The 14333-nt window shown below is 37.1% G+C and overlaps 1 protein-coding gene across 1 annotated transcript in view; it reads right to left on the reverse strand.

Annotated features, from left to right (window-relative positions):
- The window catches only part of LOC140157971 (ubiquitin carboxyl-terminal hydrolase 16-like), a 43869-nt gene that overhangs the window by 11899 nt on the left and 17637 nt on the right, over positions 1-14333 (reverse strand). The window contains 5 exon segments of the mRNA XM_072181219.1: positions 1674-1721; positions 2041-2144; positions 4696-4811; positions 5882-5985; positions 6775-6924. Coding sequence (XP_072037320.1) covers positions 1674-1721; positions 2041-2144; positions 4696-4811; positions 5882-5985; positions 6775-6924 — 522 coding nt within the window.

A 14333-nucleotide genomic window follows, 5' to 3' on the forward strand; every position in this document is an offset into this window, starting at 1 on the left:
GCGATAACCGCACCATAGCTGAACCATGTGGCTTCGGGTAGTATATTGTGGTAGGCCTATACCTACAATTGAAGCATTTTGAAAACTTGACCTTTGACCCCTTTATTGCCCCTTAATGACCTTAAATGAATTTTAAAATATTTGCAACATGTTTAGAATGTCATAAGAATCATTGCGTTTAGATTTCAGCTCAATCGGAGCATTTTGTACAACTTGACCTTTGACCCCTTTATGACCTTAAATGAATCTTAAAATGTTTTTCAAATATTTAGAATGTCATAAAGATCATTGCATATAAATTTCAGCCCAATTGGAGCATTTTGAAAAACTTGACCTTTGACCCCTTTAAGACTTTAAATGAATTTTAAAATATTTGCAACATGTTTAGAATGTCATAAGGATCATTGCATTTAAATTTCAGCTCAATTGGAGCATTTTGAACAACTTGACCTTTGACCCCTTAATGACCTTAAATAAATTTAAAAATATTGTAAACATGTTTAGAATGTCATAAGGATCATTGCATTTAAATTTCAGCTCAATCGGAGCATTTTTGCTTAAAATGACCTTTTTTGACCCCTGTGACCCCTGGATGACCTCTGACGTTTGGAAATACTTTTATTATATTCTTTATGTTTTCCTCTTTCATATGACACCACTCATGGGGTCATACCTTCGTGGCATTTAGAGATATGTCCATTTCAGACCAAATGGTTAGTTAGGGACCTAGGGAGCTAGTAACTTAGTAACCTAGTAACATACACAGTTATAGGCTGATACCATTTCATGGTTCAGCAAAAATGGCAGAATTAGTCTAAATTGTGGTATACCAGGTTTGAACCAATTCAACAGTTTTTTAATGATATCTTCGGAAATACACCAATTTGTAACTCTTATTTCAAAATGTTAATGAGAAAAATAGGATCTTTCATTTGATATCAGTTTATTACAGGATCATGATGGTTATCATTAAGACATTGGTAAGATTAGTATCTTTGAAAAGAGCAGTATTGCATTCAATCTGTGATTGCAGACATACACAGGTGATGAGTGCAACCTGCTTGTAGTGCAGGGCGTTCTATTCAAAAATTATATTCATCTATGCTATGGTAGTTAATCCGATTATTACAACACTTTGACAGCTAATACAGCAGTTACACAGTAGCATAACACAGATTTATGTGAACACACACACAATTTTTAACCTCATCAATCAATGAGTATATGCAGTCAAGTTAGCTCAATCGATAAGGCGTTCGACTATTGTGCGAGAGGTTGCTGGTTCGAACCCTGGCGGTGCCTAGTACGCTCTCGTGGAAAAATTGAGTTAGCATGAAATTCCCCTGAACAAGGAACTTAATGCTAATTGTCTCGTTGTAACCCGTACAAAACTCGGGGAGCTGATCCTGGTTGCGAAGGTTATTTGTGGAATGTCTAGGGTGTGCGCTCTTGAAGCAGCAAAGTCCCTGAATTATTGTTTAATGGTTTATGGAATGATGTGGGGCCATAGTGGTCAGCTACAACCTGTAAAGTGTGCTGAGGCTTGTGGATCAACGTCTAGGCGCTGTGCCTGTGCGTAGCGCACTATAAATCACTGCGCTTTTTTTTTATGTCCTATTATTAGGAGTGAAAAAGGAATGGTTGAATTTCAGTTGTTATTAGACTGAGCTTACCTGCATGACAGCATTGAAGAAACACGTATTGCCAAGATTGGTGAGTCCCTGCAATGAAAACATGTCATCTCTTAGCACATATTGTATACAATGCAGATTCTCAAACTTTATGAAATAAAGATTAATATATTTCAAACTACAATTAATCGGCCCTTATCAATTAAACAAGCGTTTGGCCTGAGGGCTGCCCACCTCAATTCCAGCACTGATTGCCAATAATCAAACCCATTTAAACTGATCCTGATCCAGAGTGAAATGATGTGTTCAGGGCTCCCGCTTCCTTCAAAAGCTCTGTGTCCGTTCGGATGCATAAATGTAAAACTGGGTCGGGAAATGTGCGTCCCGGATGTGTTGAATTCTATCTTACCTTGACCCTCTGTACATGTCCATCAGGTTTCACAGGGTTTGAAGAACTCTTGAACAGCCCTTTAGTAGGTGTTGACTCCCCTTCTGATTCTTGGTTCTTTTTACCTACAGGAAAATGACAAGAATAGATGAGTCCCATGTCTCAGTGCAAGAAGTGGGTAAGTGCAATAACAGGTCATATAAGCCCTTTCATAGTTCTGGAAATTTCGAAACTGTGCGTGCACAGAATCAACATCTGGGGTTTTTTTAGAGATCGTCTACACAATCTCCTCCATTGACAATGCATGTGATGAACCGCATCTGAAAGGGATTTCTCTGTGATTTTACTTTCAGTATTTTCACACTAGCAGTTTCTAGCTAGCTTGTCAATACTCTCCTTGTCTTATGCAAGTGTTCAGAGGACATCCAGATATGCAAAACACACATATGAAGTGTTTCTTATATATTACAAAGTTCACCCTCATTGAAATACTGCAGCGAGTCCTCAATGTTTATCAACAAGCATTACCCACAATGCCCTCTGACCTTAAATTACAATAGAGCATATAATGGGCACATGAACAGGTTTCCAGTCAACTAAGAAGTATGATGACAATGTTTTGATTTTGTATTGATCTGTATCAGTGAGAATTTCTACATCATTCTGACTCATTCTGTCAGATGCTTTGAACACACCCATACCCCTACACTGGTACTTTTCTCTCTTTTCACCTTTTTAATTGAATTACAGTTGTGTCAACATAGTGATTACCAGCCATATTTACACAACTATAGTATGCACTAATCTTAATAACATTCAGAAAACATTGAAAACCAAAACTGAAAGTTACTTAATGTCAATTTCCTCTTTTTCCAAATAGTATAGTGCATTTGCTATTTTTAGTATTTCAGTTGATATTGAAAAAATAAACCATTATTTACAGGTTTCACAATACTTTCACTTACTCTCACATCAGTTACCAATACAGTTCATTTTGCTTATTAGTTCCACGTCAAGCTTTTGTCATAGGTGGCCAAACAATGTCCAATGTGGATGTTTCTTACTAAAATAACATTACAGGGTGTCTGTCCCTGACACCATCAGAAATATTCACTTTTGGGTACTTTAATACCCGAACCCAATGGAACTAATGAGTGCATATTGATGAATATAAAACAGCTATCACACACTTTTTGAATTTTGACAATTGACTGCTCCGTTCTTGAATTTGAAAATCTCACCTAATTTTGGTCCAATTCCACGGACCCTAACATGAACTATATTGAAAAATCCTGGCAGTAGATGCCTCCTGCTTGGTACATACAATGTATGATTGATTGATAATTGAACCCATGGAAGGGATTGAAAATCAACTATATTTGTACAACTTTTATATTCCAAGCACAAAATGGTCAATTTTCAAAATTCAAAAGTATATGAAAATTATAGTATTTGGTCATATTTGATTTGGGTATTAAGGCCAAAAAAAAAAAAAGGTTTGTCTCAAAGCTCACGAGAAATGCGAAATGCGATTTTTTTATTTTATTTTTTATTCCGACTTTTTTTCATGGTATTTTGAGAAAAAGTCTGATTTTTCACGCCGATTTTTCTGGAAAAAACTATAAAATTATTTTTTTGAAATAAAAAAATGTCCGCATTTGTTTTTTGTCAAATCGTGGTATTTTACAAAAGCACACAAAAGTTTTGAGACAAACCTTTTTTTTTTTTGGCCTAAGATACCCAAAAATTAAAGTTTCTGACAGTTCACTTCTTTCAGGGACACCTGTTACTTGATGAGTGTGTATAATAAATAAATGCAGGGCACAGTATTGGAGGAATATACACTTTTATCTGTTACTTGTTGCATAACACTATACATCTATATCATTTTCAATGTCAATACTTAATGTTATGGCTGCCATTTGCAAACACAAAAACCTGGCAGTACTGTATAGTGGGATATTTTTGTTGGGTTATTTTTTTCGCAATTTTATCAATTCTGGACAGTTTAGTGGGTGCTTAATTCATGCTTCCAAATATATTCACATTAAGTAGTATGTGTAGTAAATATTTTTGCAGGGTTGAAAATTTGTGGCTGCCTGTTCAACGACAAAAAGCGTGAATATTAAACTCCCACAAAAATTTCCCGGTATACAGTATTGCTTTTCCATATCAGTCCCAGAACAACGCCAAATATGGATTAAAAGACCTTTGACCTTGGATGTACAACAGCATGTTATGATCTAATGGGAAACTGTGCACATCAACAAACACCATTTCTATCAAAAAGGCAACGGCCGATATAATTTGAAACCACATAAATTACTAGAGTTGGTTCTTCTCTTGGATTTGGACCAAGCTTTAGAATATCGACTGTTGCGCTTTTGAAATAAAACAAACCAGAAATTTATCACCCATTGTAAAGATATGGCACATGTACCGAATACATGTACATACATTGGCTGACCTTGTGGATTTCCTGGCCCAGCCATGCTAACCACATAAGGAGATTATACAATTAACCTAGTGCAGCTATTGTCATAGCAGAGTATTATTATGTAATACTCCTGATCCATATTTGGCGTTCTCTTGGACTGCATATTGAAAGTGAAACCTTATGTGAATTTGTCCAAATTTAATGTTTGTCTAAAAAAGACATTTTACACACAAACTTACTTGCTAATTTATCATTGGAAGTTTTGCCAATGCCCATCTCTTTCCTGACCCAGTCCACACACTCCTGGAGTTTCTTGCTCTCGTCAGGGGCAACTTCATCATCACACTTGTAACACCTGTAGAAGAGAGGATTTAAACATGCTGCTGTGAATTTTGAAGTAGTTTTACATACGGGCGCACACCACCAATAGAGCGTCCCATTGAAATACATGTGAAATCGCATCTCTTCTTTGCCCGATTTTAGACCTTTTCGGCAACAAATTGAATATAAATATATCACCAATCTATTGCAAATCGATGAAAATTTAATATACGTTTCAATGTATGGGTAGTCTTCTGATTAGATTTCGAGATATGGTCGTTTAAACAACACTAATGCCATTTTCGACCCGTTTCTACCCTGAAAACCTGTGCCTGGCCATTGTCTCAATCCGAGGGCCTACTTTTTTCAAAAATTGGGTTATGCAACTTTTTTGGGATCCAAGTTCGTGTATAGGTCTCAAACTTTTATTTAAGCTATAACATGATTCTCTTTTTCCTCAGAAAGGCCCATAATACCTCAAAAAAGATTTCGTTTTTACCGGAACTCATCCACATTACATCGTTTGCGGAGTGATTTAGAGGTGTGCGCCCATACTGCTGTAAGAACTCCATTCATGTAATTTCTTACAGAGATGAAGCATACATGAGTAAGTGTTTATTGATATCATAATTTGATTAACAAAAGCATTACAGAGTTTGTTCACTCAGCTGGTTAACATGGTTAGGGAAGAACCAGGCGTTGGGACTTTATGCTTTTCGCTCATGCCAGCTACATCGGTAAATTTTCCAGAAGATAATATATCAGGTAAATTTCCTGTGTGCAAGGTGGCTACGTTTTCAGATCTTGGTTATGTTTCAGTTATAAGGAAGCCTACAATAATGTAAGGCCTAGGATTTTTCAGATTCTGGCCCTTAATTGTGGTAAGACGACTCCCCAGTGCAAGGATTTCAGTGTTTTGTGTATACATGTGGCGCAAGCGTGTAAGGAAATGTTTTATTTGCTTTTAAGCAGAGCATATTTAGCAAATAATGTTGGTGCTTTACATCTTAATAATAAAAAATTATTGTACATTCCATGTTTGTAACTTAGGCAGAATTGTTGTCATGGCAACTGACAACAATGACTGTGTTCTTTTGTACTTACCAGATTTGCCAGTTAGTAACACATACTGCCAGGTTATGGCTGCCAGACCGTGGTGTCTCATAGTGCGTCAATGCATGTTTGTTAACACTGTTACGACCACACCCCTGTAACAAATAAATTCACGAAATACTAATATTAGGCAATATAAAGTAACTTTTATGGAGACTTACTACACTTCCTAAATATTATAAATTTTCTAACCATTTACATTATCTGTCATTTTGAGATAATGTGATGGAATTGTATACAACTAAACAATTGTACGATGCAAAGAGAAAATTTGGTTGGTTGAAAAAACATGAACAAGTGCACTGCCTTATTGAATTATTATGTTTCTACTATCTTGGAAAGTTTGTTTGTAAAGAACAGAAAACTGTCACCCCCTCTCCCCTGTGCAATGTTGAGATATGCCAATGTCTTAAAAGCGGTTTCAAATATGTTCCAACATTGATTGATGGGGGAGAGGGGAACGGTACATCGTTGTTGTAGATGTCATCTTTGTTCCTAAAAACAATATATGTCATTTCCATGATCATAAGAAATTCTACACAGAATTTCGACAGAGTGTGCCAAAATTATAGATCTTGCTGTAAAAAGATGGTAACTAGAATTTTGTGGTTCTTGTGTTCCATGGTTCTCGACGCAAAGCATCGGCTGCAATATCTCCACCTTGACATGCATCATTTTAACCAGGGCAATTTCACTTGGAGCTAGGGGCAAAATAATTTTTTTGTTTAAATTCCAATTAAATATAAATAAATAAAAATAAACTTTCTATGCAAATGAGCTACCAAATTAGCATATTTTGCAACAGAAACCTAGCGGAATTTGAAGACAGCTAAAGAATCCCTGGTGCAATGCTGAAGCTTTAACATGGCACTCGATGAGCCTACCTGATTACCACATGACAAGCACAGCCAGATGGATGTATCATTGCCATCAATGAAGTCATTTTCTGTTGTAGCAACAGGTGCAGATGGCAGGACATCTTCCGTCTTTCCTTTGTTCTTTCCTGAAGATGGACGGCTATCACCATTGCATGTCTAATAGGGAGAAATTACACAATATTGATATGATTAGATGAGTGGTGAATATCACTGTTGCATGTCACAGAGAAATCACCATGAGGGAAGATGGACGGCTATCACCGTTGCATGCCTAATAGTAGGGATAACCATCAAAATTTCATGTTGACCCTATTGCTACAAAAGATTGTTTTCTGAGTAGAACTAATCAACAGAAGTATTTTGGTGGTTAAATGGTCAAAATCGGTCAAAACTTTTCGAATTATGAATTATCAAAGTTTCCCATTCTGACCGGTCATTGGAACGAAATAAAATGACAAGGTCCAAAAATAGCAGTTGGGAGCATAAGCATATATTTACCTTTATATATTTCTTTATTTTAACATATTTGCAAACATGAAACAAGCATATTGTGAAAGTATCAAAGGGTTTCTTATGAAATGGCACTTAACTAGTCACTGGCATAACTTATTTTTTCAAACCAAGGCATTGAAATCATGCATTTAGAGGACATTTGCCAAAAATCATCCAAGATAGCCGATATGGCACAAAATCAAAATTGCACTAAGTAGGTGAACTTTTTTTTCACAACCAAGAATTTCAATGTTATTGGGTTTAATATGACCAATTAGTAGGTGTATGTAAACAAAATCTTAAGTTTTGAAGGTCATTGACTCATTCACAACAATAGAGATTATCCTCATCATGCTCATGTGTATTCCTGTAGTATTCCTCATTCAAACCAAAGTAGCACTCAATACATCTTTGTTCAAACCAATTCAATGCTTGACCTCGGAGTTACCTGCATGACTATCGCGGGCTATTTTGAAACAGTTATGGTTGCACATTCAGGTACTTCTTTTGAAAGTCCTAAACAAGGTATAGCCAGCAGCAAGTTGTAGATGTTATAGGCCTAAATATAAGAAAACGTTTAGGGTTAAGATCAGGTGAACAATACATCGAATGAGCACGAAACTTCACATTTATGTTCAGAAAGGTGTCTTCTTAACATGATTTGAAAGGAATATAGAAATTCCAAAGGGAAGCTGGTGATTTAATTTGTAACTCGAGATCTACTTGTTCAATTTTTTAACCTTTTTACAGAGGGTATGATAGAGGTATTACTGGCAACTCTGCCAAATTACAGCTCAGTAGGCCACATTTTCACCTGATCTTACTGATTTGAATATTTTGTGCCATTCTTGAGCAGTGCTAAACTCAGCCACTGGCAATTAAGCGCACTGTGGCGATGGACCAATTTTGACTCGCACTTACAGAAAAACAAAAAAAGTTATGTTACTGTAATTTGCAAGATAGTTACAAAATATAATTGGCAGTAACTTCCCCAAATTTTACAGAAAAATATTGAAAAATAAAAGAATGAGATTAATTTAGAAATGTATGTGCAAGCAGTGCACAGTTGAGCTCCCTGCATGTCTATGGGAGTGTTCTAATCAAGTTGATGGTTCATTGGTCATCCCTACTAATAGGGAGAAATCAGACAACATTGACATTGGCAATCATGTTCTTCTTTGTGGTGAAATGTATCCCTCTGTGGCCGAGTATTATCACATCCATGGAGCAAGTGCGGTGCAGAAAAACACAAAAGGTGCAGGAAATAGATGAAGGTGCTGTACATTGCGGCTAAAAACTCCAATGATGCTTTAGGGATGATGTTGGCCAGGCCTCCTCTAAATGCTTCACAGGATGAAGCAGAGACCAAGGAAGCTGGAAGGGCATTCCACATCCGGATGCTACTGAGTACACCAAGATGGAGGCTTGAGGGATCACAAATCTCACAATGTAACCTTTTGTATGTGATGACAGCAGCACGATCTGGCATGGTAGTATGTCATATAGTACCTCGTATACAACATCACAAGCTTCAATCGCTCACCTAAAAACCTCATTCTGTTAACTAGGAAAGTGCACTGAAAAATTCAGACCATGAATAGTTTGTACAAAATGTTGTAAGTAAGTGCTACTAAAGTACATTTTGTACTATGTGACTTCTCAAATTGCACCTCACATCAATTGCAGCACAGTCTCATTGCAAAATTGCCAAAATTTTCAAACAAAGACTGGAAGTAAACTTGTATACATCTCACTGAGGAATCGTAGTATTTTTTTACAATCATAAATTATGATTTTATCCAAATTTTTAATATAAACAAAAGCGCTATGGAAAAGGAAAAGAAGCACCTTGTGATTCTGATTTGAAGCAATCTATGCATGAGATGACACACCTCATTTATTGCAAGAAGTTTCATTAGTCAAGGGTGAATGAAAGATACATCATTAGATTATGTATTGTACAGGTCATTTACCTACTTCACAGAAATATTTCCATCTTCAATTTTCCCACAGCCCATCCATAACAATGTCTCATCCATTTTATTATTTATTTGCTGTGATTATTATAGAAATAATGAATTGATTGTAGTGTACCATAGGTTCAAAAGCATGCGTTCATTTTTCTTAGCACATCGATTTCAGCTGAAACGGCAAATTCATTTTTTATTTCCAATTTATTTATACTTTTTTGCCATAAAATCATGTAATTCTGAGAAATATTTCGAAGAAAATTTACTTGATTTGATTTTGTGAAAGCCGTCAAAGAGAAAAGGAACACTACATCCAATCTAGAGGAGTTTCAAATCAAAAAGGAAGGCATCCGATGATGCACATAACGACGGACAAGCTAGATTGTACAGAGTTAAGACCCAACGTACGAAAGAAAAACAGAAATCACCTCGACTCAAATTCTGTGAGTCAATAATGCCACAGGTTGATGAATTGACAGATGATTGTTTTTTGGACTTTCAGATGGCAGTTCTGAGTTCTCTTAAATGTGTCCAACAATATGATGCTGTAGCCGAAAGCTTGAATGACAGTCAACGCCCTAGGACCCCAGCATCATGGTCAACCTCAACGCTAACATCAAGCCGGCCCAGTACACCATCGTCCGCATCATCACAACCAACAACTACCTATGTTACCTATATCTCCAAGACCTTCTTCATAGTTATAAGCCTGGTCGAGCTGGCCTCAGATCATCTAAAGATACTTTGCGTCTTGAAGTTCCATCTACTAAACGTGTCATTAGCGATAGCGCTTTCTGTGTTCTTGGACCCAAGCTTTGGAATCAGCTTCCCATTAAGATCCGTCAGGCTCCCAGTGTAAAAGTATTCAAAAAGTTATTAAAAACTCATATTTTCCCCAAAGAGTAGCTTTCTTTGCATATAATGTTTTTAAATATTTTTGCTTTGGTGTAATAATGATTGTAATCGATGCTTGATTTGGTAATATTGAATTGATGCTTTTATTTATGTGTAATTTTAATATATCATATTTGCATTGTATTTTATATTATTCTGTATATTCTTTCGTGTTTTTAAATTGTGTATTTTAGTTTTTATCTTGTAAAGTGCCTCGATCTATATTGAAGAGGTGCTATATAACTGAGATAACGTTGGAATGTACCAATTTTGTACCAATAAAACCCGATTGTCAAAACAAGCTTTTCTTCTCCTGATATCGGTTCCCTCCAGTTTGATCCAATGGGACGGACGTGTGGCAAAATCAGGTCTTTTAATCCTTTGCAGCTGTTGTATGACATCAGCATTTAGTTGAAAAATGCAGAACTCCCCCAACAGAGGTCACATTTTGAAGTGCTGTTGTACCCATTCTGTTCTTTCCTTTTTTTGACCATGTGCCTCCTCAGCCTCAGCTAGTAGGAGTAGAGTCAAATCTTCTTCGTCAAAGTGTCCATTTGATCGCACCAAAAGAGCGAGTAGGGCACGCGTGCTACCCTATGTGACTCGTAGTGCCCGTATCTAATATAGCAAATACCGAATAGCGTATACTGTATACTCCTACGTGAACTCTGCCTAAAGTACTCTGTATGAGGGCCTGCATGGAAATCGCTGCTTGTCACTTAAGTTGGTTTTTTTTAAACTCAAGAAAGATTTTAAAATACAAAATTCCCTTTAAAAGGGAAACTGGCCTTACTGAGAAGATATCTTGGAACAGGTATTAAGTAGCTCATAACTTGGGCATTTTGAAAATGCTCTGAGCATGTATCAAACAGTTTAGTTTAGTTTAGTTTTTATTTAGCATTGCAACATATACAAAAATACAGAAAAATGGTAAGACATCAAGTACAATGCATCAAAATTTAACAACAATAATAAAATGTGCCCAAACCACAAAATGCCATCCCAGATTGGAACGGCATACACGCCACAACACCAAAAGTTGCAAGGCAAGGATAGCCCATAAAAGCCTGGCTACGTATGCAGGCTTATTTCCAATGGGGTCCCAAAACAAAAAAAAAAAATGGCTGTGGACGTGGAGGAAAATAAACAAAAAAAGACATTTGGACATAAGCCTACATACGTATAAATTCTGCAGATTCCTGCTTCAAAGCACTATCAGCCAGGTGTTTTTGACAGCCTTTTTGAAAGCCATCCTGTTGCTTGTGGACTGAATTTGAGGCGGCAAGTCATTCCAATCTAAGATGGCATTATAGTAGAAGGACTTGTTGGCAATACCTTTGACTCTGGGCACAAAGAAATTAAAATTACTAGATCTGGTACGATGGGTATGAACACTTGAGGTTCTAATGAAGTTGTTTCTGAGGTATGGTGCACCAGTATCATTGAAGATGTTGAATACATGGTTAAGCCTTAATTGTTTAGCACGGTCCTGAGAATTTAGAAGTTTAATGGAGTTACGAGTCAACTGATCAATGTGGGTCCTGGGAGACAAATTTAGAATAAAGCGGACTATTTTGTTTTGGGTGATCTGTAATTTGTGTTTAGCTCTGGTACTGATACCAACAAACCATGCTGAACAGCAGTAATCAAGGTGACACTGTATGAGAGCAGCACACAAATTTTTGCGAAGGGTTTGATTGAGATAGTTTGAATGCCTATAAAGAAACTTAAGGCGCCCAATGACTTTCCTGACAAGAACATCAACCATGTTGTCACCCGAGAGTGTTTGATCCATTGTGATTCCAAGATAATTAATACTATCTTGGGAGCAGATAACTTGCCCGTTATAATTGATGTTAAAATCAGTGGCTCTCTTTAATTTCACATGAGAGCCAAATAAAATACACTCGGTCTTACCCACATGCAGGGATAATTGATTGTCGATTAGCCACTGATTACATGATTGAAGTTCTTTGTTGAGTTCATGGAAGCGACAGTGTCATCTTTGTCCTAAACTAAGATGACACTGTCGTCCGCATATAGTAATAGTTTATTTTGCACGGAGGACACCATGTCATTGCTGTAGCAAAGGTACAGCAGGGGACCCAATAAGTTACCTTGTGGAACCCCACAGGTAATTTTCATGAAATCCGATGAAATGCCATCAACCGAGACAAGTTGTTGCCTGTTGGACAAATATGATCTAAACCAACCAGGGTTGATTCCCATGCACTCAAGTTTAGAACACAAAATATTATGGTTTACGCTGTCAAAAGCTTTCTGTACATCTAGTAACAGCATCCCAACATAATTGCCCTTTGAAAGCTCAGATTTTATATAATCAGTCAAATGAATAAGGCAGGTTTCTGTGGAAAAGCCTGGACGGAAGCCAGATTGGTATTGGTATAAAATCTGTTTTTCTCTTAGGTATTCATCAAGCTGAACAAAATACATCTTTCAAGAATTTTTGAAATACAACTCAGAATGCTCACTGGCCTGTAATTGCCCACGTCCAATCTACTGTTCTTTTTGTAAAGGGGAATTATTTTGGCACACTTCAAGTCATCCGGCACAGTCTTGGTGACAATTGATAGATTAACAATATGGGTGACAACAGAAGTAAGTTGGGGGGCCCCATCTTTCAAAAACTTGGGCGCCAACCCGTCCAAACCAGCACCTTTATGAGCATCAAGATTGGATAAAGCCTTGAGTATAAAATCTGCGGTAACTAACTCAAGATCAAACTCATTAGAGTCACACCTTTGTCCAAATAGAATTGTTTAAAAGTCACCGAGTCCGTGCCAAATTTCTTGAGTGGAGAGGGCAATTTACTGACCAGTGTTGAGGCAATATTTGTGAAAAAATTGTTGATGTGGTTGCAAACAGAAAGAGTGTCGTAACACAAATTACCAGCAATGTCTAAGACGATTTTCCCTTTACTTTTGGATTTGTCACTGTAACCCAGAAGTTTTAGATGTTCCCAGAGCTTCTTAGGATTACCCATGCTATCCTCGAGTTTCGATTGAAAGAATGAAGCCTTCGCATTTTTGATATCCCTCTGGACTTCATTGCGTAATGCAGTGAAATCCTGATAAGAATAGTCACTACTACCTTTGAGAACCATTTTCCTGATCGTATCACGCTTCCGTATCTTTTCGAGAATAGCTGGGGTCATCCAGGGCTCTGTGCGTATTTTAATACGCACATCTCTTCGGGTGCAATTTGGTCTAGAACATTAGTCAATATGATTTTAAAATTGATCCAGGCAGTATTGACACACTCACAGTTTAGAACAGTTGACCAGTCACAGTTTGATAGCATATTTCTAAAAGATTCAACAGAGTATTGCTTCATTGATCTAAGACGAATAATATTTTGAGAATTCAATGGAACCCTAACAGACTTTCTAGTGCAGTACACCAGAAAATGATCACTAAAACCCGTAGGCATGACACCACACTGAAAAACCTTGTCAAGATTGTTACATAAAATGTGATCGATACAGGATTCGGTTGTTTCAGTTACATCGGTAGGCTCTTTGATGACATTTTCAAAACCTGCACCAGAAAGTCTGTTAAGGTAAGATCTAGTTGTGCTGGAATTATGCACAGACTCTTCTAAAGTGCAAATATTAAAGTCACCAAGTATGTAGGTTTCCTGTTCAAGTGGAAGAGTATTAAAGATTTTATCTAATCTGGTTATAACATCAGTAAATATCTGTGACCTGTATATCACACCAAGTAAGATGGGCTTGGACTTGGGCAACAACAAATCACACCAAACCACTTCATTATCGCCTTCACTCATAAGGTCATTGCGAAGATTAAAAGCCAGGTCGCTTCTTATATATAAGCAGGCGCCACCACCATTGCGGTTCCTATCGCATCGTAAGACGTTGTAATTGTCGATACCAATCTCATTGTCAGTAACCGATGAATCAAGCATAGTTTCCGTAATTGCGATGACAGCTGCATTGGTTTGTTGGGCGATAACTTTGAGGTTTGAAAGTTTGGGTATTAGGGATCTGGTGTTGACATGAAGAAAGTTGAGACCTTTCTTAGGGAATAGACTGAAATCTGCTGGGGTCGTGTTTGACATGCGTGGCCCGGGGTTAACATGAACGTCACCGGATCTTATGAGGGCATAATTTAGAGGATACTGAATGTTATGATTTGAAGCAATTTGGATATAGGGTTTTCATATTGCATC

This window comes from Amphiura filiformis, chromosome 7 (assembly GCF_039555335.1).
Source record: "Amphiura filiformis chromosome 7, Afil_fr2py, whole genome shotgun sequence".
Taxonomy (NCBI): Eukaryota; Metazoa; Echinodermata; class Ophiuroidea; order Amphilepidida; family Amphiuridae; genus Amphiura; species Amphiura filiformis.